Source organism: Eretmochelys imbricata, chromosome 2 (genome assembly GCF_965152235.1).
Source record: "Eretmochelys imbricata isolate rEreImb1 chromosome 2, rEreImb1.hap1, whole genome shotgun sequence".
NCBI classification, from domain to species: Eukaryota; Metazoa; Chordata; order Testudines; family Cheloniidae; genus Eretmochelys; species Eretmochelys imbricata.
In genome coordinates, this window is record NC_135573.1 from 249,791,805 (window position 1) to 249,816,106 (window position 24,302).

Below are 24,302 nucleotides of genomic sequence, written 5' to 3' on the forward strand. Positions count from 1 at the left end.
TTTACTATGGTTGTGCTACATCCATTTTTATTTAAAAAACAACCAGAATTTTAAGCACAAAAAAGAAGTGTTCAAAATGAAAAGACATGCACTGAGATCTACAAGGCCCCCAGTCAGGAGAGGGTGCAGTAACACTAAGGATTGTTGTATATGGTGATCTACAGTTTAATTCTGTAAGATATACCTATAGTGATCTGGTTTTGATTGAACAGAAAAATATATGGTCACTAAAAATTAGACAAAACCATTAAGAGAATTTACTAAGACTATTTAAATTTTCACCCAAAGGGAATGTTTAGAGAAGGGTGCATAAACTCCTCAATTTATTAAGAGCTGTAGTGATCAAAGCACCTGCTAACTACAGACACTGAAGTTTGTTTGAAACAAAGAGTTAGGTTGGTATAAAATCCTGAGCTTTTTTGGAGACTGTCTTTTTATAACAGAAACCAGAATGGCTGCTGCTGGATTGCAAAACATGTTGCTTCTTTTAACTCTGAAAATATATATTATATAATCTTACTCTTTGTACACACTGTCCTTACTAATAATGATACATGTCTTTATTGCAGTGTGATCTGTTTAGTATGGAAAGAGCAATTTCAAGCTGTATTTCACCAGGGCAAAGTACAATCCCATTTGAACTATGGTTGCGCTTAATACTTTTTTTTTTTTTTTAAATGGAATTCAACAGGTTGTACACGAGTTTGGTACATTTGGGAAATAATACTAACTAAAATTTTGCTTGTTCTTTAACCCACAGGCCCGAATACACTTGTGGGGGGAAGATAACCATGTGCTATAGCATCCCTTTTCCCTGTGGTGGAAAGTAAATTTCTATAACTGGCTTTTAAATGTGTTTTTAAAATGGGTCTGTTAAAAACTTGGTTTTAATGATTAAAATGTTGTTTGTGATTTAGGGCATATGCAGGAGATAGGGGTGGGTTTTTTAAAAAGGGATTTTGTTGCAAACTTTATTTTAAGGTATACGTGCTGCCTCTGCTTAAGCACAATGTGTGCAGACAGTATGGGCACTCAGCTAGGATGCCCTAGCTGTAGGCTATACTGCAGGTACAAAGAATGTTCAGAAAGACACAGACTCTGCATGAAAAAAAACAGTTGCATGTCTGTCTAAAACTTTATGTGATAAGGGTCAGTCTTATGTTGACATGGGGCACAAATGCAAAATGAGGTGCTGTAAGCAGAGTCAGGGTATCATCTCCAGAGATGTAAACAGTCACCTGTATTTTATGGATAAATGTAGAAAGCCTGAATGATCAGAAAAGTATCATTTTTACAATTTTGAATGCACGAAAGGGACAGGGTTGCGTGTGCCCAATTACGTATTTGCTATGTCCCTAAAGCCAGAAAAATCCTGGGAGTTTAGGGACAGCAAGTGTCTTTCTGCCTTTGTTAAGATGTTTTTTCAGAAAAAGCTCCAAGACTACTCATTCATAGTGCACAATTCCAAAGGTTATGGCAAGTACTTCATTGTGGACAGAACTGGTAATATAACGTAGTAAACTGATGTGCACGTGACATGTTCACAATGAGAATTTAAACAAATTTTATTAATTGGCTGATTTAACACACTATTTTACAGCAGACTGCGAAAAATGGACACTATGACCCCTGCCTATACAGGGGTCTGAGCTGCCTCACTCTTCCGTTTTGTTCAAATCCAAGGTCTGGTCTTGAGATCTGTGTCTCACGCATGAGCAAAAACAGCTGATGCATGACAGATTTACCCACACAGGGTTCTCAAAGGCATTGTCGAGCTGTCAAGAGATTTTCAGAAAAGAAACAGCTGTAAGTCTGCTGTTTTTTAGATTTATGCAACCCCAGATCAGTTCCGACTCATTAAACCCCATCCTTTTTATAGTTATTTACCTGAGCAATGTCTTTTGATGAGCCACAGTTCCCTTCCTCCATTGGGGTGAATGCTCGGTGGCCATCACACTCGTCAGTCTGCCACACGAGCACTCCGGTCTCGGGTCAGGTCCCAACATATCCATCAACAGCTGGACTAAAAGGCTCCCCTTGACAGCTCCCTGCTCCTCAGAACTCTTGCTGATGTAGCACTTTCTCCACAGGTGACTGAGCGGCCTCAGAACTAAAACGAATTCCATAATTCTCATGGGGGTAATGACGGAGGCCATGTTTCCCCTTAGCATTTCCACGATTTCTGAAAAACATGCTCTTGAAAGTAGATGGCTTCTTCCACACAGTGATGGGGCCTCAGGGGGTAGTGCTGCTGATGGGCAAATGCTGAGCTCCACAGTTTGAGGGTTCTGGCCTAGACTCTTGTGCTATACCTATTTCTGATTGGTACGTTTCCCTTCCAGGAGGGCTTAAGGGGGTGAAACTCATGTCAATTGGTAGAGGACTGTGGGAGGTGTTCTTAGAGGGGTCACACGTCCCTCTTCTGGACAGGTCTCCATGCCCCTGAACTTGCTCTTATTTGTCATACCCACTCTTGGGGAGATGCTACGGGGCTGAAACCCGTTCTGATTGGCAAAGGGTGATGGGAAAACTTCTAAGAGGGATCATACACAATCCTTGTTTCTAGTCATGTGTCAATCTCGACTCTGAAAGTAATATCCCAGGGATGCAGTTTCAGGTGGGTGGGGCCTTAGGGGTTGGGGTCAATATCTGATTGATGTTGTGCCCCTAGATTGCTATGTCATTTGCTTTTCTTGTTAGGCATACAAATTCTGCACATTTGAAAAAATCCTGGATGAACTGATAGTTACTAAACTACTACGTTGCTAGTGTTGCTGACTGAAGTTCCAGTGATCTGTTTTACAGAATTTTCTGGCTTCAAGTTTAAACAAAATTTGATGGGAAGTAAAATGAGAATGTGGAAGTAAATTAGAAACAAAGTTTTACTTTTACGATCTGAATTACATTCTTTTAAAATTAGTCCAGTTATCTGTTATTTATCTAACCTCTAGACACACTTTATCAAGATAAATCAACATGTATTAATATCAGTAATCTGGTCATTTTAAATAAGAATTCAAATACAATGAAGAATTCATTTCAGTAAATATTCTGAACTTGACTTAAATGGACCTAGGTGTTTCCAACTGTGAAAAAAGATCGGGATGCCATTACCACATACTTTTAACTGTTTATTTATTTCTTGTCCAGGAACCTGATTTAGAGGCAATAAAATGCAATAAGTACACAAACCAGAAACAGAATCATCTGCTAATGGAACTTTTAATTGATAAGTGACCACTGACATGAGGTAATTCTTTCCATGTAGAGCTGCTTGCAGAGACCTTTGTGCACTTTATCGGTAAGCAATCACTAACATAAGCATTAAAGAAAATTTAGATACATTATGACCCAATAAATATCACAATCAATCAATATACTCTTTTCCCTCCTAAAGATTTAGTGTTAAAATACCACATTTTAGTAGCCTTTTAGTGCTGGACATATATTTACAATGTTGGTACTAAGTTGAGTACTTTGTAATCAAAAGATAATTGGTTATGTTAAGTAAACCAGCACACAAAGGAATTAGCTGGTTGAATAACTATGTTAGAAAATAAATTCATACCAATGTATGTAAATATTCATAAACAGGCTGAGCACCTCCTTTAAAATATCTCAGGAGTTGCATATATTCTGTCATAATTAATGGAATATGCAACTTCCATACTCTTATTTTGGTGATTTACTATTTTGACCCTTTTAAACAGATCAGGAAACTTAGGGAAAAAATGATCTGCTAAAAAGAGATATTTTTCTTTTCTGAACAATCTTTTAAACTGCTTACTGCTCTTTTTAAAGTCATCGTACGGAAGATTCATGTCATTTTTGACCAAACACAAAAGTACCATGAGTTTAAGCAATACTTGACTCCTTGATTCCATTTTGTTGTTTGGAAATAGAACTTTGGAAATGATTTAAATAATGAGTTTGTACAAACAATCTACTTGTTTGTTAGCATGCTAATTCCACACCCACCTTTCTGGGAATTAATGCTGGTCAATGGAGCTTGCACTACAAATGAATAATACAGTTGACTGATTTAAGCCAAACCAGAGTAGATCTTTACTAAATGGACAAAACTAAAGGGAAAAAAGTATAGCCTACAAATTAGGAAAAAATTCTGACAGAGAAAATAGGCAGAAGACAACTACCACGATAATGTATGGTGACACTATGGGCGCTACAGCAGCACAGCTAGTGTGCCATAACTTAGACACTTCCTACAGCAAAAGAAGGGGTTTTTCCATCACTATAGGAACTCCACTTCCCCATGTGATGGTAGCTAGGTCAATGGAAGCATTCTTCCATCAACTTAATTGTGTCTACACCAGGGGTTAAAATCAGCATAACTACACCACTCAGGGGAGTGAATTTTTCATGCCTTTGAGCTCCACAACTATGTCGACCTAACCTTTATGTGTACACTAGGCCCACATGTGGTGATTGAGGCACAATGATTTTAGCTATTAAAATGAATAAGTTTAACTGCTATCTCTGTAGTCTTTTCCTACTCTTTCTTTGTTTTCCCTATTCGTCTTTTTAGTGCAGGGAAGTATGCATGTGTGTGTTGTTTAAAACTCATTTACTCAAAGCCTTCATATGTATTCTGTACATGATTTAGGAGTTTAGGCCATAATCCAATATGCACTGTAGCCAATGGACAGGGTCCGATTGATTTCAATGGGTTTTATATTAGTCCCTAAGACAATAAAAAAGCATTTTAGTTCATCTGTAAAGGAATAGTGTAAAGGCCAATAAGATTAAAATTGGACCTATGGATAATATCTTGCACAATAACAAATGAACTAGTCTATAATCTTTCTAGTTTTGGATTAGCTGTATATTCAGGAATTCTGCACATTGTATATGAATCCTTAATTATAAACAAATATGCAACCTTGTGCACTATTTATCCCATTAGGTTCGTCAATTAAAATCACAAAGCAAACTCTTCATATTTCAGAAATGTAATTCATTACATTTCATTAGAATCAATAATTAATTTTTCCCTATTTCAATTTGATTTAGTCATAAGCCATTTAGCATTTGACCCAATACCTTTTTATTCAGTAGTTATCTAATCTTACTGAAAGATACAGCTTTAAAACTTCACTTGTCAAATATCTAAGCTTAATATAACACTCTTAGATCTCACTGCACATAGTCCACCATAATCAGATCACCACATATATTAAAAAAACTATAGTATGTTGTGCAATCAAAGCAATTGAGAAAATACCTTCTTTAATACGCATCAATATAATGCCCACAAGGCCATAAATTATTTCAGTCCTAAATTAATATTAATTGCTGTGATTGATCTTTATCATAGATTATTAACAATGTCCCTGCATACTATCATCAAAATATTACTACCAATTTTTAAAAAGTTTAACATCTTTGCCTCTCTACCTAACATGTCCTCAGAATACTGCTTTACCACTCATTTAGTTCCCATGCAGACAGGCTTTCATAATTCAAAGCAAGCAAAAAACAAACCCTTCATTCTGTGACCTGCCACCTTTCTAAGAAATAGGATACACCATGACAAAACAAACTCAAACTTCTTTTTACAAATCTTCAGTGTCTTCAGAGGACTTTTGATTCTGATTTCTGCAAAAAAGCTTCACATTGATAGATCACACAAATGAATCAGGACCACCGATCCATGGCTCACTAGTCCTCATCAATGGTCTAGAGGCAAAGAGCACAAATAGAGGAGATAGCTCATTCGGTCTTGGGAACCAGTTGTGTGTAAGTGTAATGGAATACTAGTGTCTGAAGCAATCAAAAATCCTGTCAAAGACATTAGAAGTCACACATGACAAAACAGTCTTATATTCAGAACTATCAGACCTGCTCCAAAATGGAAGTAGTAAGAAACCATAAAAGTTCTAGTTCCAAACATGAGGACTAACAAGTTCACTTCTGTTCAACAATCTTTCAGCCACATCTCTAAACTAGCTAGTGATTCTGCATAAGAATGTAACAACTAAAACTGTCAAAAATCCCATCTTTTATAATCTAGTGTATAATGTCAAGGTTCCAAATGATATATTTTGACTATTTATCCCTGACAATTCTGATTTCTGATCCTTCTTTGGTCATTGACTGTGAACCACTTCATTTTTCTGCCTCAGATTCCACTTCTGTAAAATGGGGGCTGTTATAGTTATAAGGATGTTGTAAGACTGATTTATCTTTTCAAAGCACTATGTCAGTGCTAAGTATTTTTATAAGGGGTGTATATTTAGGTTGCCTAACACTTTCCATTATTAAAAAAAATTGTAACTTTTTTGAGAAGCTTTAACACCTCCATGTTTGCAGCAGATCTTTGAAATTAATCAGATAGAAAGTTCTTCGGCTACAGAAGTGACTTTTCACTGTCCCATGAAATTCCATTCACATTTAGCTGATTTAGAAACTGTCACAAATCACCATTTTCCTTCTCTTTCTTGTGTTGCTCAAGAAAATTTTGGCAGCCTAACAAAACAACTGAACAGTAACATTCTAAAGAGCCACACTGCTGCCACAGCAGCAGAAACTGTACTGGGAAATCTAGGAGCTGACAGAACAGCGGTTGTGGAAGGGGAGGGAAAGGAAGCTAAGCCAAGCCATATACTTCCACTCCCCTTCTCTCCTATCCCCAGAGCACATGATAACAGCATCCCATTCACAGCTCTGGAGGCAGGACAAGGAACGGGAGAGTCTCACCTCGCACAGAGGAGGACAGAAAGAGAGCTAGGCTGAGCAGGATCCCCCTTAACCTTGGATAGTCCATATCACCAGCAGTCCACCCCCCTCTGAGAGATAATAGCCTTCTCCTACTGCCAGCTAATGTAGTTAGTCCTGTAGCTCAAGTGGTAGAAGTCTGTGCTGCAGTGCTAAAGGGTCAAGATTCAAACCCTGCTAATAATGCATAGTTTTTACAGTTGTACACAGAAGAATTATTTTAAAAAAAACTAGGCAATTACTTATGATTGACAATTATTGCTTTCCACAGGATCGCCACCCTGACTCATTCAGTGTACAGATTAAATGCACAAAGGGGCAGAAATAAATTTGCATGGGCAACTGTAAATCTTGCATTTCCAAACTTTCAACTGCTTAACTTTGCAACCTAAATAATTAACAGGTTTTTGGTAGCAATTTTGTAATTATCTAGATTTAAAGAGCTTCAAAATATAAGATTTAGAAGACATTTTATTAATCCTTTGCCCAATTTTATTAATCAATCAAATAGCATTATGGATATATGTTATTAAAAAACCTCTGACAGGAAACAGAAAAAAGTAAATCCGGTTATGAATCTACACAGATCTACAAAGTCAAACACACTTGGCTAATAGCACTGAAGGGTTACTGGGATACATAGAATTTATGTAAATTATTAAATTTTAATGTATTTGTTTTCTGATAACACTGAAACTTTTTAAGTGAGAGTTTTCAGTGGCAACACTGTCTTTTGGTTTATGCAAATAAGAAATTGCTGTGCATGCCTGATTGCTTCCTTTGCAGTATTCCTATTTTATTTACAAAAAAGCTTTTAATAATGTACTACTGCTTTTAAATAATTCTGCGCAAATACATAAAATGAAGCATTTCTGGAAATGGATGAATGACTATTCAATAATGTCTAACTCAGACCATAATACTGGCAGGTACTGAATAGTAAGGCCGTGCCTTATCTTTCTGTTTAATGAATCAGCTCTCTAAACATGCCAGTAAAAAGGTGTCTCTGCACCTGGGTAGAGCTAATTATTAAATAACACTGTCACTTCATACCTTATGCAAACATACTGCAAATACAACAATAATCTATGCCTTCAAAATGTTAAATGATATATTCTCTGATTTCAAAGGGCAAAAACAAAACACTTGTTCTGATAGAGCTCTTTCTAAACAAAGGACAGCATCGCTTTTTCTTTGTGACTTCTCATGCCCTTATATTAATATTTAAGATGCAATCACAGAAGTGCAGTTAACTGATAATAAATAAAATTAAGGGTCCAATATTGCAATCAGTTTGTGGAAAAATAGTTCCAATAAATACAAGCATCTCCCAGCCCTGTCTGCTCCCAGATCAACTCCAACTTCTTTTGGAGCTCCAAGAGGCACCTTTTGAGCACTCAAAAGAAGAGACTGCAGGCAGCTTTTAAACAATTGTGATTCCTCCTACCCTCCAGCCCCCAACAAACTTATAGTTGCTGGGCTCTGCAGACCAGGGAGAGAACGAAGTCATGAATCTATAGGCAGGTCAGACCTACAATATTTTCCATAGTTCAGGGCTATTTGGATGTGAGGTTTGGCTTCGGCCCACTCCTAATTATAGTGTGTCCTTCAAAAATGGATACATTGCTTTAATGCAAGTGGCTGATTTGGAGTCTTCCCTGTTTCACAAGTCTTCATGTAGTGATCATTTGGATATTCTAAAGGTGGAGGGTTGCCCAAATTAATTTTTAGACCAGAATTCCATTCTTTTGCTATTTTTAAGAGGGCACTGTCGGGTTAAAAACAAATGTTTAAAAAAATGTTCTTACTTGCATTAATGATGTCGTTTATTAAAACTGGACCATTGTTCCAAAAGTTTACTTTTCACAGAATTTTTGCATTTTTCTAACCCGTTTTTAGTCCATGTATAATATTTTTTTTTATTCTTATGCACTGAATTATTTTTCTTCCAAAAAACCTGCTTCCACAGAACTTTAAAAAAAAAAAAATCATACCAACATTTCTGTGAGATAATCAATGGCATAACACTTTGTTTTTTTCAGTCCTAAATTTTGGACCAATTGACCTGGCAGTGGTGTAACTTCCCTACTCTGCTCACATACATTGCAAGTGGGGGCTCAACTCACCACCCCTTGTACACTTGTGGTTTTGTGCACACTCACTCCTGTGCACACATTTTTCCAGCATCTGGATAGTCTCACGAAGTAGAGAAGGACTAAAAATACAGAATCCATCTGAATGCATGATGAAAGTTTTCCTTTAAACTCAAATATGGAGAGTAAAATTTTCAAAATCGGAGACTTCAGAGCCTTAATCTCATTGAAAGTCAATGGGAGTTTTGCACCAGTCCCAAAATTACTTTTGAAAATTGGATACTAGGTGCCTTTAAAAATTTACCCAGAGTTTTACCAATTAAAACAATAGCAATCATTGCTATGTTTATGGTTGAAATACAAATGCTCAAAATTACTGGTTAGAAGTCCCTGGCTTTAAAGAATGTTAACAAGAACTGTACTCAATGCTCTTTGTAACGCACTCAATACCAGAGCTGGCCGGAAAACAGCAACAAATTTTAGCAGAAGTCATAGTGAAATTAAGCTCCCATTTCTCATTAAACTTTCATTTTCATTACCAGCTAGCTACATTCAGCAGTAATTTATTGTAGTTTGGCTTTCCACAGCATCAAAATCCAAAGCCTCCAAAATATGGTACCAAAATTATAACACAGATGCACAGTAAATGATAAACTCAAACATTGTGAAAGTTACTATATAAATAATACTCCTTATCAGCTCCCTTCTATGCTAAATTCTTCATGAACATCCTCATTACAACCAAACAACTGGCACCCAATTTTTTTCCCTTTTAAAAATAAAAATGAAGAAAGATTTTTCAGAGCTGTGTTGAGGATTAGCTATGGAATACTATTGCCAGTGCAAGATGTACAGCTAAATTCCTGGAAAACAGCTCTTTACATTTCTCAATATATTGTAAAGGAAACATTTCCTTTCCTCTCCACCCTCTGAACTATCAACACAGTCAATACCTACACATGCAATTGGGTATCTATCTATTTCAGTTACTTAAAGTGTGGGCCAAAACCCAGAGAATTAAAATATTATTTCCTCTATAGTACATGGCACTAAAATTTAACACATTATTTATTATTGGTAGTACTGTACCCCCAGACATGGACCAGGACTCCAGTGTGCTCAGAACTGTACAAACCAAGAACGTAAGGACAGTCCCGACGCCCCCAAAAGCTTACAATCTAAGACAAGAGAAAATAAATGGATACAGACAGATGGGGGAGCACAAGGAAACAATGAGACAAAATTGGTCAGCATTATAGGCAGTGGTCTCAGAACACCAGCAGCCTAATTGATGTCACGTTTTTTGAAGGCATCATAGAAAAGGAGAGTTTAGAGAAGGGATTTAAAGGAGGATAATGAGGTAGCTTTGTCATTGTTTACAGTGAGCTCCACCCAAGAAAGAAGCAGCATAGGAAAAAGCACAAAGGTACTTGCTTGAAAATTTAACAAGTGGAAAATGAAGACTGGCATCATGAGCCAATCAGAGGCAGGAGTCAACATCTCAATAGCAAATGAGAAATGATATTTCAGGGTGGGGACCGGCTGTTAAGGGCCTTTAAGTGAAGATCTTTCCCACAGCATTCTGAATGGATATGAGGGGGGCAGGATTCCATTTGTCAAGGAGAAAATTAAGCTGCAGTAATTGAGATATGTGATGATGAGAGCCTGAATGAGAGTTTTGGCCTGGATTGATAGGGAAGGTTTGTATCTTAGAGATTTGTGTCTGCAAGATTTACTCTGGATGTGAGGACCTAGAGAGAGGTCCAAGCCAAATATGATGCCCTGATTGGAATCCAATAATGAGTAGGAAAAGAAATTGAGAACGAGAACTTAACTCAGTATTACATTATGCACCTTTTCTGTATGGTATCATTAGGTCACATTGGTTAGAAATGATCAGAGCAACAGTTCTGAAATTTAGCAATGTGCCTCGTGTAACCAAAAACCTGCTAATTCCTGCAAATATTCATTTCACATAACTGGCATGATGTAAAAATATTTGCAGCCAAACTCTTGAGAATACTGTAATTTTTAAAACCCTGATACACAATGACTTGTGCATGTGAGTACTTCCATTGGCTTCAATGAGACTAACCTCGTGGTTAAAGCTAAATATGTAATTCAAAGCTTGGCTGGATTGGGACTTAATGCCTCTAATTCTCTTCTCATTTCAACTGTATAACTATCATTAACATTAATGAGAATTACGCAGGTGCATCAATAATCTAGCTATACAGCCAGTGAGTAAATAAAGTGGCAATATTATTTACATTACCCTTAAATAAAAATATTCCCTTCCCTCCAAACTGACAAAGAAAAACATTAAACTTCCCCAACTTACTCCTCCTTTCTTAAATTTACTTTTTTAAAAAAGCTTCCACTGTAAATTATCTTTTTACTCCTACTGTTATGTATTGTACAACAATAATTTTTTTTTAAAGTTTTCACCTTTCCAAGCATCCTTCCTAGGAAGTAATAGTGTCTGGCATAAGAATCTCCAACGAGCATCTGTGCAGCAGGGTTGGGGTAAAGAAGTCCTTCATTAGTGGTTTTAAAAAATCCCTGGTTAGGATTAAATCCTGATTTAAGCAGTTCATTCAGAAATTCTCTAAAAATTCCACCACCATCAATACCAGCTTCATCCAGGCCATGTGCGTTAAGTAAATGAACACGAATTCGCTTTTTCAGATCAGGTTCTGGGGGGAAAAAGTTGAGAAGAAAAGTCACATACAAGAACCTATACAAAGTTTGTTTCAGGGAAAAAAACACACACACACTACATTTAGATGTCAGTACAGATATATAAGTGTATTGTGCTGTTGCAGAAATCTATTATTGGCTTGAGTTTGAGATGGCTGCATTACTCAAAAGCGGGGAAGTAACTTATGAATAATACAGCTCATCCCAAATGAATCCTACGAAGACTTCATACCAAACCACCTGGCCACATATGCTGTTTATAAAACTTATTTTACAGAAAAACTATTGTACACAAGTTTTATAGAGTAACAGTGGTACCATTTCGGGTGTCTCTCCACCTGTCAACCGAGTCTCCTTTTGCATAATAAATTAAACTATATGGGCCTCAAAGGGCAGGGAGAAATTATAGCAACCTCCATGAATTTTTTTAAATAGCTACTCTTTACAGAATAACGTTGGAAGTTTAAGACCCAATATCTTCCAATTTAGCAGGTTTAGAAACAAATGCTGTGTATCCCACTAGAAAATAGGACTGTCCAGCTCCTCCACTAGATAAAACATTTTTAGTCCAGATGCATGGTTCATGAAATACTGGATCTTAAATCTGTCACTAGTTCAGGGCTGAATATTATCCATCCTGCACCTTAGATCTTAGTCAGGGGTTTTTTTTGTTATTTTTTTTAATTAAAATGGAAGGCTGCTGTTTGAAAGCTACTCAGAGATTTGGAATATAAGCAGTCATCTCAGTGAGATGATTTATGAGACCAAGTCCAGTTGACAAAGTGAAAAAATATCACATACTGTACACACACACACACACCCCTACCTGACAGGTGTGGTGTGTGAGTGACACTGATCATGCCCCTTCAAACCTCCTTATCTGTACTCTTCAATACTCTTCACATTAAGTTCCTGATCCTGCTATTTGTTGCAGGTGGATAGACTGCTGTGCCCATATACAGCCCCAGTGAAGTCTTCACAGGACAAAATTGGGGCCTAAACCACCTCTCTTACTAGGAACACTTGACAGCCAGTTGTAAAGAGCTAGATTTTTTTTCTTTCCTTTTTTAAAAGTCTGCCTGAAAGTTTTCTTTCTTCCAAAATTATTCCTACCCAAAGCAGAGGATGTGCATTATTCAGTCCAGGACCAACACAGGTGTAAGGTTTGAAATTTCATAACATATAATGGTTGGAAACAGGAGATTTATTCCATTGCACAGGGTAGAGTTCTAATCGGATACATAACACTTGCTCCTAGGCCTGTCTAGATTATAGACCTTAAAAGTATAGGATTAACTAGGTATGTGTCAGAAGGATTTCTTACATTTCATTAGCTGTAATGAACTGTGGAAAGTTGGACTCAGGGTATTTAGGGAGCCAGGCTTTACAAGGGAGGGTACGAAATATAGTACCCATTATTTTTTCTTCTCTAAAACATTTCAGAAATCATATTTCTATAAAACGTGTAGCGTATATATGAAGCACAATCAAGCGGGAAGAAGGATATAAGCTTTTTCATCAGCACTTGTTTGAGCCGACTCATGTCATTCTATTGTTGATCAATGTGACCAATACCAAACAAATGCTGATAAAGCTTTATTCCATTGCAATACGTACTGTATATAGCACATCATATATGTAGGTAATATTCATGGGATAAATTGCAGTATCTTGTAATAAACGCCAGCTTTACATGCATTCTGCCCAATAGTCCATCTCACTGGAACTACTGTTAACATTCCAGTTCTCTGAGCAACTTCACTCCAGCTACTTAACAAAAAAAAAAAAATCCACTAGTCAGAAAAATGTTTTCTGCTTTCTCCCACTACAGAAGGCCCTCTTCCACAAAGTCATATTGGCCTGAGACGTAGAATGGGCAGTGTTCAGCTTGGTACCAATGACAGCTGTAAGGTCCAATACTTTATGACGATTCAGAGATAGAAAAGGGTGGAGGAGAAAAAGTAGTCCCAGTAAAACTTTCAGAAACTCAAACAATTCTCAAATAATTTTTCCACAACATATATGATGACATCTACAGTATACGTGTAGGTGTGGTATGGGGTCAGGATTTTATCAACACTTGTTTGATGTGGCCTGCATTATTCATGACTTTGCCACTCATGATCTTGAGGTAGTCCTACTAATACATATAAGGGGTCTTTGTCTCCAAAATCTCAAATCCATTTCACTCCTATTTTTTTAAATGATTTAGACTGAGTAAGGTACCACTGAAGCATTACTTTATAATGATTCTCTTTTACTTGAGTGCATATGGAAAAACTGGCTGCCTTCTTCCAAAATCAATGCCCATTGCTCTTTTGTGATCTCTTTTTTTATTGATTACTCCTAAACCTCATCTATGTGCACTCAATCTTCCAGGTCCATTGTAATCAATTCAGTCTATGACCCTGAAACTATCCCTGTTACAGTTTCTAGGAATTTCTTCTTTTTTATACTGCTACACTATATCTGAACCACACCGAATCTAACTAGAACTATTCCATGCAACTAGACAGACTCAAAAATAAACAATGAAAAAAAAATATAAATAAAATGTTTATCACCCACTATAGCTGCTGTTGATTAAACCAGATTCCACATGTACAGTGTTTCGACTGAAACTGAACAATATTTAAATATATATAGAGAGAGAGCACATTAAAAACATTTTCCTCCTCCTATTGCGAAAGGGGAAGGGAATGTGAGGTAGGGGGTGGAAAATAGTCTATAATAAGCATGTAAACAATTATTCTGTGTTTGGAATGTATCCATATCTGGCATGGAGGGGTCACCTCTAGGGGGTCAAAGGAGAGTTCAAACTCCATGCTCATTCTGTGTCTTCAATGATATTACCAACAAGTGTGTCAATTGATAATACATGTGACAATAGTTTGGGGATAGTAACCCTTGTCCATCTGGAAATGGATGAGACCACCTATTTCATAAAGGTCAAACAGCCATCATCAGTAACCGCATCTGGTCACTTCTGATGTAGTAATCTGAGCTTGTAAATTAGAGGTGAAAAACTTCATACCATTACTAGAACCCCTTCAGTGTAAATGGCTTTTAGTCTCGTTTGACACATACACAGTGATCTTTAAAATGAAAACAGGTTATACACGTATTGAAGGGAAAGCAACAATAATATGAAGACTTACTTAGCCCTTTTATCCACAGAATTCAAACACTTTTTTAAAAAGTACATAAAGAGCGGAGCAAAGAGTGGGAAAAAAAGTCTGCAAATATTAGTTCAGATTCAAAAATAAAGTTTGGTTTGACTCTGTTCTTGAACCTTCTTGTTTGCATTCTGTGACCATAGGAGAACTGAAGCTTTAACAGAGTGAATTCTTGCAAAAAGCTACTTGAAGCTTGAATAAACAAGTACTTGCTGAAAGCAAATTTTAAATTGTTTGTAAAAATTCACAATTCATGCTATGTTGATTAGTTACATAAGCTACCTAGTCAGAAATAGCATTGTGACTTATGTAATAATCAACCCAGCGTGAATTGTGAATATTCATAACAAACTGTCTGAACAATTTGCAGACCAAGATTTATTTGCCGAAAAAAATTACAATTTTGAATAATGAAAAAACATTTGAAAATTTCATATTTTGTTTGCTTTCTTTTCCTGTTTGTAAAGTTCAATAATTTTTTAACCAACTACTCTCAGAACTCTAGTATCATCGCCATTTTTGCAAAGGCACACTGAAGTTACGTGACTTGCAGAAGGTCACATGCCTCTTGCGTATGACAGCCATGGACAGAATTCAGGTCTCAACTACCAGTCCTGTGACTTATCCATTTTTAACCACCACCACACCAAAGGTTAATAAATGCACACAAAAATATACAAGATAATTCGCCTTCTGTTCCTACAGCAAATACAATCAACAATTGGAGCACACATCAGATAATGCAGGAGTGCTTGTCGTATGTTGCCATATTGTATACCTCTTCTTAAAAACAGAGAGGATACACTACAGACCCAACCTTCAATACCACATTTTCCCTGAAGCAACTATAAATATCTAGTTACAGGAAAGAGTAACATTAGGACTATATTAAGGCAACCAACTGAAAACAGTAATTTAATAAAATACAGTATATTTCCCTTTCCTTTTAAGCATGAAAAAGATCTACCAAACAAGTCAGTGTTTAAGGAGATTAATTTAGTAGCTTTGAAGTTATAAAAGTTTAAATCTAGCAAGGCAGATCCGATCCCCTCCCCCCCCCCGATTACTTCAAATTTAGTAGAGTTTAAAACATTATGGGGTTGTGAAGCACTTTAGCTTTGCGTCTCTCTCACTTGTAGGTGCCAGAGATCTCAGAGTTCGGGATACCTTGACAGTCAGAGCTAAAAGGTCAAAAGGATAGTTTTGTGTCATGGGATAGAATGCTGGGAGATCTAAGTTTTACTAATGGCTCGAACACATACCCTTTCTATCCCAATTTCTCCATCTGTAAAATGATGACACCACCTCACTATTTCACAGGGGGAATCATGTAGCTTAATTCAATACTTGATGTGCTTCCAGACCTTCAGATGGAAGATGACACATCAGAGCCAAGTAAAAAATTTTGTATTATAAAAATGCTTCAGCATTAATAACCTTAATTAATTAATTAATCTTCATAATAAAGATTCTCTAAGTTAAAGAGAAGTCAAAGAAAACAGTTTCACTAGTTTACATTAAGTTAAAAAAAATTTGTTTGGTTTTTTAGACCAATGTGGGTAGGTTATAATAGCTAGCATTCAGTATCAGAATCAACGCACTGCATCTCAAACTTGGAAAAGTCAAACTCTGGACTTTTCAACTAGAAACAATCAAACTACTGAAGTGATTTTCCTCAAACTTTGATTGTTTTATAGAACCTACAGATACAATTTAAACCACATTTGAAGACTCTATGCAATGCATCTGAACTTCATATACATTTATATAAGAAATTCCAGTACATACTATTATTATTAATACAGTGTCAAACCTCTGGCCCAGGAGGCACTCGTAGCCCTCAAGGGCTACTGAGTTAAGAAGAAAACATGTATTTGATTGTGAATGGAAAATGTGTTCCGTGCAGTGTGCCTTGAACTTGTAAATTTAAATATTTGAATTAATCCCATCACTATGAGAAAGAGATAGAGGGTAACACTCCACAACTGCCTCCCCTGCCTCTTCGGTAACACTCCTCTTGTGAACTGGGAACATTCTGAGCAGTTGTCCCATCCCTGCTGCAATTACTCAGCAATTCCCCTGCTGGCCACCTGCTGCACTACAGGAGAAGGAAGAGAGTAGCTCAGAGTGCTCACTGCCTACTTACCTGCCAGGCTGTAGGAGCCCAAGCAAAAACAGTATAAGATGTTAACTGGCTCTGTCTGAGCCTAGAGAAGAGTCTAGCAAAGAACAGCTCCTGTCCCACATAGCCACCAAGGGTAACACAAGAGAGGTGTAAAGCAGAAGCTGAAAACCAACAACCAGTTATGGCTCCCTGACTTTTTATTCTTGGGGACTACTCCAACTTGCACCAGCAGGCAATAGTCCCTTAGGGTCCTTACAGTAGCTGAGGACTGCCAGAGCACATGATATCCCAGCCACGCCCCTCTATGCCTCTTACATCAGTGGATGTGGGAAACGAGGTACAGCAGCAAGCTATGCCAGTTCTATACTAATTGAGGATTCCTCCAAGCCAAAGAAAATCCCCAGCAAGGAACTCATGAGGTAGTGGGGTGAAGCTGAAGCTGGTTCTTTTGCAGTGCTTTGGAAAGATATTAATAGAATCATATAAAAGTATGCCTACAAGGGACCTTGAGAAGTGATCTCGTTCAGCCCTCCTGCATTGATGCTGGAACAAGTATATCTGGACCATCCCTGACAGATGTCTGTCCAACCTGTTCTTAAAAACATCCAATGACAGATTCCACAACTTCCCTTGGAAGCCTATTCCAGAGCTTAACTATCCTTATAGATAGAAAGTTTTTCCTAATATCTAACTTAAACCTCTTTTGCTGTAGATTAAGCCCATTCCTTCTTCAGTGACATGGAGAACAATTGATCACTGAACCCCCTTTGCTCCCCTTTTTAAAGACAGGTATTATGTTTGCTCTTCTCTAGTTCTCTGGGACCTCATCTATCCTCCAGGTAATCGCTAATGGTTCCAAGATTACTTCAGCTAATTCCTTAAGTACCATGGCACAAATGTCATCAAATCCTACTGACCTGAGTACATATAACTTATCTAAATATTCTTTCCCTATTCTGAGTTCCTTCCCCCTTTTTGTTAATATTAATTGTGTTTATCATCTTGTCACAATTAACCTTTTTTAAATGAAGAGTGAAGCAAAACATGCATTAACCACCTCAGCTCTCCTTTCCCCGTGAGTAGTGGACCTATACTTTACTTCATTTTTCTCTTGGTCCTAATGTATTTATAGAATCTCTTCTTATTGACTTATGTCCCTTGCTCAGGATTACTCATTTTGTGCCTTAAACTTTCTTCTTTTATGCCAAAACTCCATATGTTTGGTGACGGCTTTCCACAAGTTAGGCCTCGTCTACTGTGGATTTTTAGCCACTGATGCAACTACACAGGTGCACACCCCTATTGTAGACATTATTTACACCAACATAGCAGGAACCAGTTCACCTTAGCCCCACTCCCTTATAAGTCACACTATACCCAAGTAAGCTCTGTCTATGCTAGAGGTTTGAAACGGTTCAGCTAAAACTCATTGCAGACAAACAGCAAGGGTGAAAGCACAAAACAGGTTGTCAGAGAAACAGTCTTGTAAGGATGGAGATGGCACACAATGAATATTTAGTTTGAATGGGCTGAAGGCAAGAGATGTATTTGTCAAGGAGGTCAGAGAGGAGGAGGTAGCAATAATCAAGATGACAAACTTGAATGAGGATTTCGTATGTGTGCGTGGACAGAGAGAACCTAGATTCTGGGGATGTTTGGTACTTCAGGGATAAGACGCTTCTTTTTTTAAAAAACCCAAACCTTCCAGTCGGGTAAAAGCAAATATATAATTATATGGTGAGATTTATACAACCAATCAATGTTATTTTTAGAATATTCTAGAACTTAAATGCAAACATACCATTTTCAGGGGAAAGTTTGTCATAAGCATCTTCATAAATATAATTTCTTCGGATAGTGACATTAATTCCATCCAGAAATGGACCATCTCCTTGAACTTCCTGTTTATCTGCATAGATCAGTCTTTGAAAGATCTGGTAAAAAGAGTAGAAAAAGAAATCAATCAATCATACTGAAATCTGCATTTTCAGTAAAGAGCGGTTACCACCTTATTAGTAACTATTGTTCTGCAACAGTTGCTTCTGTGCATTTGCAGGTATGAGATTCGGTGCCTCTAGTGGCCATTTATGGAACTGCATAACAAAGCTGTACCCGCTATGGGTGGGGGAAGAGCACTCTTGAGCTAAGACAACATAATGAGTTCCATCTGCCTAATAGAGTGCACCCCGCACTCCCTGACCATCTCAGTTGCTTCTGCCTAGATGTCAAAATTCTGACATACAAAGAACTCCAAGGCAGAAGGGAAAGTGGTGAGTAGTCTGAATGTACAGAGGCAACTCTCAAAACACAAGAGTTACTAGTAAGTAACCCTTCCTTGTTCAAAGGCCTCCTCACTTATAGGAGATTTGCAAGCAGTGTCCCCAACAGAGAATGGAAGGCAACGAGTTAGAGGCAAAAATGAACTGTAGCACCACTTTACCAAACCAAGCATCAGAGCATGATGCCAAGTCCAATTAATAACACTTAGTGAAAGTGTGACCAGAACTCAGTGTTGCTGCTTGGCAAATCTCTACAATAGGAACCTGTCTCAAACAAGCTAGAGAGTCCGTCATAGCCCTAATGGAGTGTGTTCTTAAGACAAGTGGTACCGGTTTTCTGGCTGAAGTATAACAATACTCACTACACCTGTTAATCCCGAGGGGAAAATTGTTTACTCAATGGTTCTGCCTTAAACCTTTCCCCATGGCAACAATCTATGTTAGATTATTTTAAGGGCTTAGTCCTGTCCAGATAATAGCACAGAGCCCTTTTCATATCAAAGCAATATAAGATGGATTACCCTGGGTAAGCCTGGTTTCTGGAGAAGGAAACAGGGAGAGAGACATACTGCAACAGACGAAAGTCGATGCCACCTTCAGCATAAACCTGAGTTAGATCTCAAAACAACTTTGTCTTTATGTACTACTGTAAATGTTAGAAAGGCCATCAAGCTACTGAGCTTGTTAACCCTCCTAGCAGAGGTAATATCTATTAAAAATGCTGTTTTGATAGACAGGTATCTATGGAAGCTTGAGACGGGGCTCACCGGGTAGAACTACCAACAGTTAAAACCCTGGTCAAATTCTTGGCCAGGAAGGTCCTTTTGTGCTGGGAAAGGCATTTACCATCTCTTAAGAAATCTGGAGACTGTACGATGAAAGAATAAAGACCTGTCTAACAAAAAAGTAAGAGGCAGAAACAGCAGCTTAATGAACCTTCAGGAAACTATGGCTAAACCTTGTGATTTAAAATACAAGAGATATTCAAACTGCTGGTTTCAGAGTAGTAGCCATGTTAGTCTGTATCCGCAAAAAGAAAAGGAGTACTTGTGGCACTTTAGAGACTAACAAATTTATTTGAGCATAAGCTTTCGTGACCTACAGTTCACTTCATTGGATGCATTCAGTGGAAAATACAGTGGGGAAATTTATATACATAGAGAACATGAAACAATGGGTGTTACCATACACACTGTAATCAGAGTGATCACTTAAGGTGAGCTATTACCAGGAGAGCGGGGGGGGGGGGGGGGGGGGCGGAGGGAAGGGAAAACCTTTTGTAGTGATAATCAAGGTGGGCCAATTCCAGCAGTTGACAAGAACGTCTGAGGAACAGTGGGGGGTTGGGAGAGGAATAAACATGGGGAAATCGTTTTACTTTGTGTAATGACACATCCACTCCCAGTCTTTATTCAAGCCTTAGTTAATTGTATCTAGTTTGCAAATTAATTCCAATTCAGCACTCTCTCGTTAGAGTCTGTTTTTGAAGTTTTTTTGTTGAAGAATTGCCACTTTTAGGTCTGTAATCGAGTGACCAAAGAGACTGAAGTGTTCTCCGACTGGTTTTTGAATGTTATAATTCCTGACGTCTGATTTGTGTCCATTTATTCTTTTACATAGAGACTGTCCGGTTTGGCCAATGTACATGACAGAGGGGCATTGCTGGCATATGATGGCACATATCACATTGGTAGATGTGCAGGTGAACGAGCCTCTGATAGCGTGGCTGATGTGATTAGGTGTCCCCTGAATAGATATGTGAACACAGTTGGCAACGGGCTTTGTTGCAAGGATAGGTTCCTGGGTTAGTGTTTTTGTTGTGTGGTGTGTGGTTGCTGGTGAGTATTTGCTTCAGGTTGGGGGGCTGTCTGTAGGCAAGGACTGGCCTGTCTCCCAAGATCTGTGAGAGTGATGAGTCGTCCTTCAGGATAGGTTGTAGATCCTTGATGATGCGTTGGAGAAGTTTTAGTTGGGGGCTGAAGGTGATGGCTAGTGGCGTTCTGTTATTTTCTTTGTTGGGCCTGTCCTGTAGTAGGTAACTTCTGGGTACTCTTCTGGCTCTGTCAATCTCTTTCTTCATTTCAGCAGGTGGGTATTGTAGTTGTAAGAACGCTTGACAGAGATCTTGTAGGTGTTTGTCTCTGTCTGAGGGGTTGGAGCAAATGCGGTTGTATCGTAGAGCTTGGCTGTAGACAATGGATCGTGTGGTCTGGATGAAAGCTGGAGGCATGTAGGTAGGCACAGCGGTCAGTAGGTTTCCGGTATAGGGTGATGTTTATGTGACCATCACTTATTAGCACCGTAGTGTCCAGGAAGTGGATCTCTTGGGTGGACTGGTCCAGGCTGAGGTTGATGGTGGGATGGAAATTGTTGAAATCATGATGGAATTCCTCAAGGGCTTCTTTTCCATGGGTCCAGATGATGAAGGTATCATCAATGTAGCGCATGTTGAGTAGGAAGTGGATGTGTCATTACACAAAGTAAAACTATTTCCCCATGTTTACTCCCCCACCCCCACCTACTGTTTCTCACATGTTCTTGTCAACTGCTGGAAATGGCCCACCTTCATTATCACTACAAAAGTTTTCCCCCACCCCCGCTCTCCTGCTGGTAATAGCTTACCTTACCTTATCACTCTCGTTACAGTGTGTATGGTAACACCACTGTTTCATGTTCTCTGTGTATGTAAATCTCCCCACTGTATTTTCCACTGAATGCATCCAATGAAGTGAGTTGTAGCTCACGAAAGCTTATGCTCAAATAAATTTGTTAGTCTCCAAGGTGCCACAAGTACTCCTTTTCAAACTGCTGGATCTCCTTCGCATGATGGGGTTAACCCATTACTTTTCATCCAACACAAACCATTTAGTTCTTTCATGACTAACAGTACTGCTTGAACACTCCTACCTTTCATGGATCGTATGTGTTTGCTGACTATCCTTCACACAGATAGATGAAGCGTATTTGGTTCTTCTGGTGAAGAATCTTCCTTTATTGTTTAGAGAGGAGGTGTGGGCGCAGAGAGGAAGATGAATGGATGATTCTCTGATTAGCTGGAGAAGATCTGTATATCAATGTTGCCTAAGCCACATTAGTGCTATCAGTAGGACACTGGTTTTGTCCTCTCTGATCTTCCTTATGATTCTGGGTATCAAGGGAATGGGATAGAAAACGGAGAGATGATTGCTTCAGTACAGAAGGAATGAATCCAATAAAGATTTCTTGCCACTTTAAGTCCTGGTGCAGGACAAATACTTGGCATTCTGACTAGACATGAATACTTTGATTAGAGGTTGACCCCACTTGAGTAAGAATGAAGACACTCCTGACCAGTTTAGGGACCATTTGTGTTTGTTGTAAGAGTTCATGCTGAGTGCGTCTGCATGTACATACTCCTTTTCTCCTGCTAGTGGGTGAATGTGCTGGTGTGCTGCTAATGGGTGAATGTGATGATGAATACATCAGAGGCACAGCTTCCTTGCCTCCATAGATGAAGTTAAGAATGTGCTCCCCATTTGTTGATGCACTACATGGCCGTGGTATTGTCTGTGAGCACTTGTACTACGCGATGTATGGACAGACACAATGCCTTTAGAACCCATCTTACAGACCTGCTCTTCAACACACTGATGTAGAATCTGGATTCCCAGGTGTTCAAGTGGCCATGTGCACCATAAACCAGAGTGCAGGCATCTGTGGTGACTGTAACAGTAGGGGACGGAGGAGTGAATTTTCTCTGATCTACCATCAATGAAGTTGTTGAAGCACCTGCAGGGACAAGATCAGCTTCCTTTTCAGACTGCGTACATTGGATCATCCAAGTTTAGTATTAATACTGGTACGAAGCAAGGCTGTGTCTTAGCCTTTGGCTTTGGCATTTTCTTCTCTATTCTTCTTAAGTACCCCTTTGGAAACGATCCATCTGGCGTACTTGTTGAATCAAGCATGGAAGGCAGCTTGTTTAACATCAGACAATTCCAGAGCAGAAGGCATGTCATCCAGCTTACTGTTCAGGATCTGCTTTTCACAGGTGACACTGCATTCATCTCTAATTCACCTGATGAACTGCTGGTCATGGTGAACAAGTTTTCTGATGCATGCTCCCAATTTGGCACAATAATCAGTATTAAAAAAAACACTTGTCATGTCACAAGGTACCAACATTCCACCTAAAATCTTCGTCAATAATGAAGCTCTGGACAATGTGGATCACTTCTGCTATTTTGGCTCAATTCTTCCCAGCTCACTGAACCTTGATAGGGAATTTGATATGAGAATCGGCAAAGCTTCTGTTACCTTTGGAAAATTTAACCTCATGTGTTTGGAACAACAAGTTGCTAACCCTGAATACAAATGTGTGTCTGTCTATCAGGCTTGTGTCCTTAGTACCCTCTTTTATGTCTGTGAAAGTTCGGTTACCTACTCTAAGCAGGAGCGGAGACTGAACAGTTTTCGCTTCCGCTGTCTCAGAAAAATCCTTAGAGTTTCTTGGGACCAATGGATCACTGATAACAAGACCCTTGAGAGAATTGAACTACAGTCTATGCTGGACATTGAATGGCTTTGCTGGTTAGGACACGTGGAGTGCATGCCTCAATATCGTCTGCCAAAAGCTGTGCTTTATGGCCAACCTAAGAACTGTCTACAACGCAGAGGAAGGAGAAACCTCTGATACAGCGACAAGGTCAAGCAAGGTCTCTAGAAATTCAGCATTCCCACTGAGAATTGGGAAAATCCTGCCAATAATTTTTCAGTTTGGAGAAGCCGTGTTAAGACTGGTGCAGTCACTTCAAAGAACCATCAGAGCATCCAGGCTGAGGCCCTCAGGTGAGGAAGGAAGCAGAGTATGCTTCAACTTCCATCTAATGAGTGGACCTGTAGCCAGATGGGAAGCTTTCCCACTTGCGCATTGGGCTCTTTTCCCATATCACTACTAAGCACCACTGACAGACATTGTCGCATCTTCTTTCATCTGTCAAGATGTTGGATGGCCATGTATTAGACGTGTGATAAGACACTATCTAGTGTTGATGGTGAAGACAGAGAAAGCAAAATGTCCTTTGCTGGACTGAGTAAACCCAGGAGACTAGGAAAAGCAAATGTCTTTTTTCTGTGCTTCCATGATATTGAAAAGGGGCTCAGACTGTCTGAAATTCCAGTCTGTAACTGAAGGGTATTAGCCATTCTCCCCATC

The 24,302-nt window shown here is 38.6% G+C and overlaps 1 protein-coding gene across 2 annotated transcripts in view; it reads right to left on the reverse strand.

The window, feature by feature from the left end:
* Window positions 1-24,302, reverse strand: part of UBE3C (ubiquitin protein ligase E3C) — a 170,883-nt gene that overhangs the window by 41,720 nt on the left and 104,861 nt on the right. For both annotated transcript variants that reach the window (XM_077808366.1, XM_077808367.1), the window contains 2 exons: window positions 18,631-18,763; window positions 11,277-11,524 (listed from right to left, as the gene is read on the reverse strand). In XM_077808366.1, the coding sequence (XP_077664492.1) occupies window positions 11,277-11,524; window positions 18,631-18,763 (381 nt within the window). The remainder of the gene's footprint in view (window positions 1-11,276; window positions 11,525-18,630; window positions 18,764-24,302) is intronic.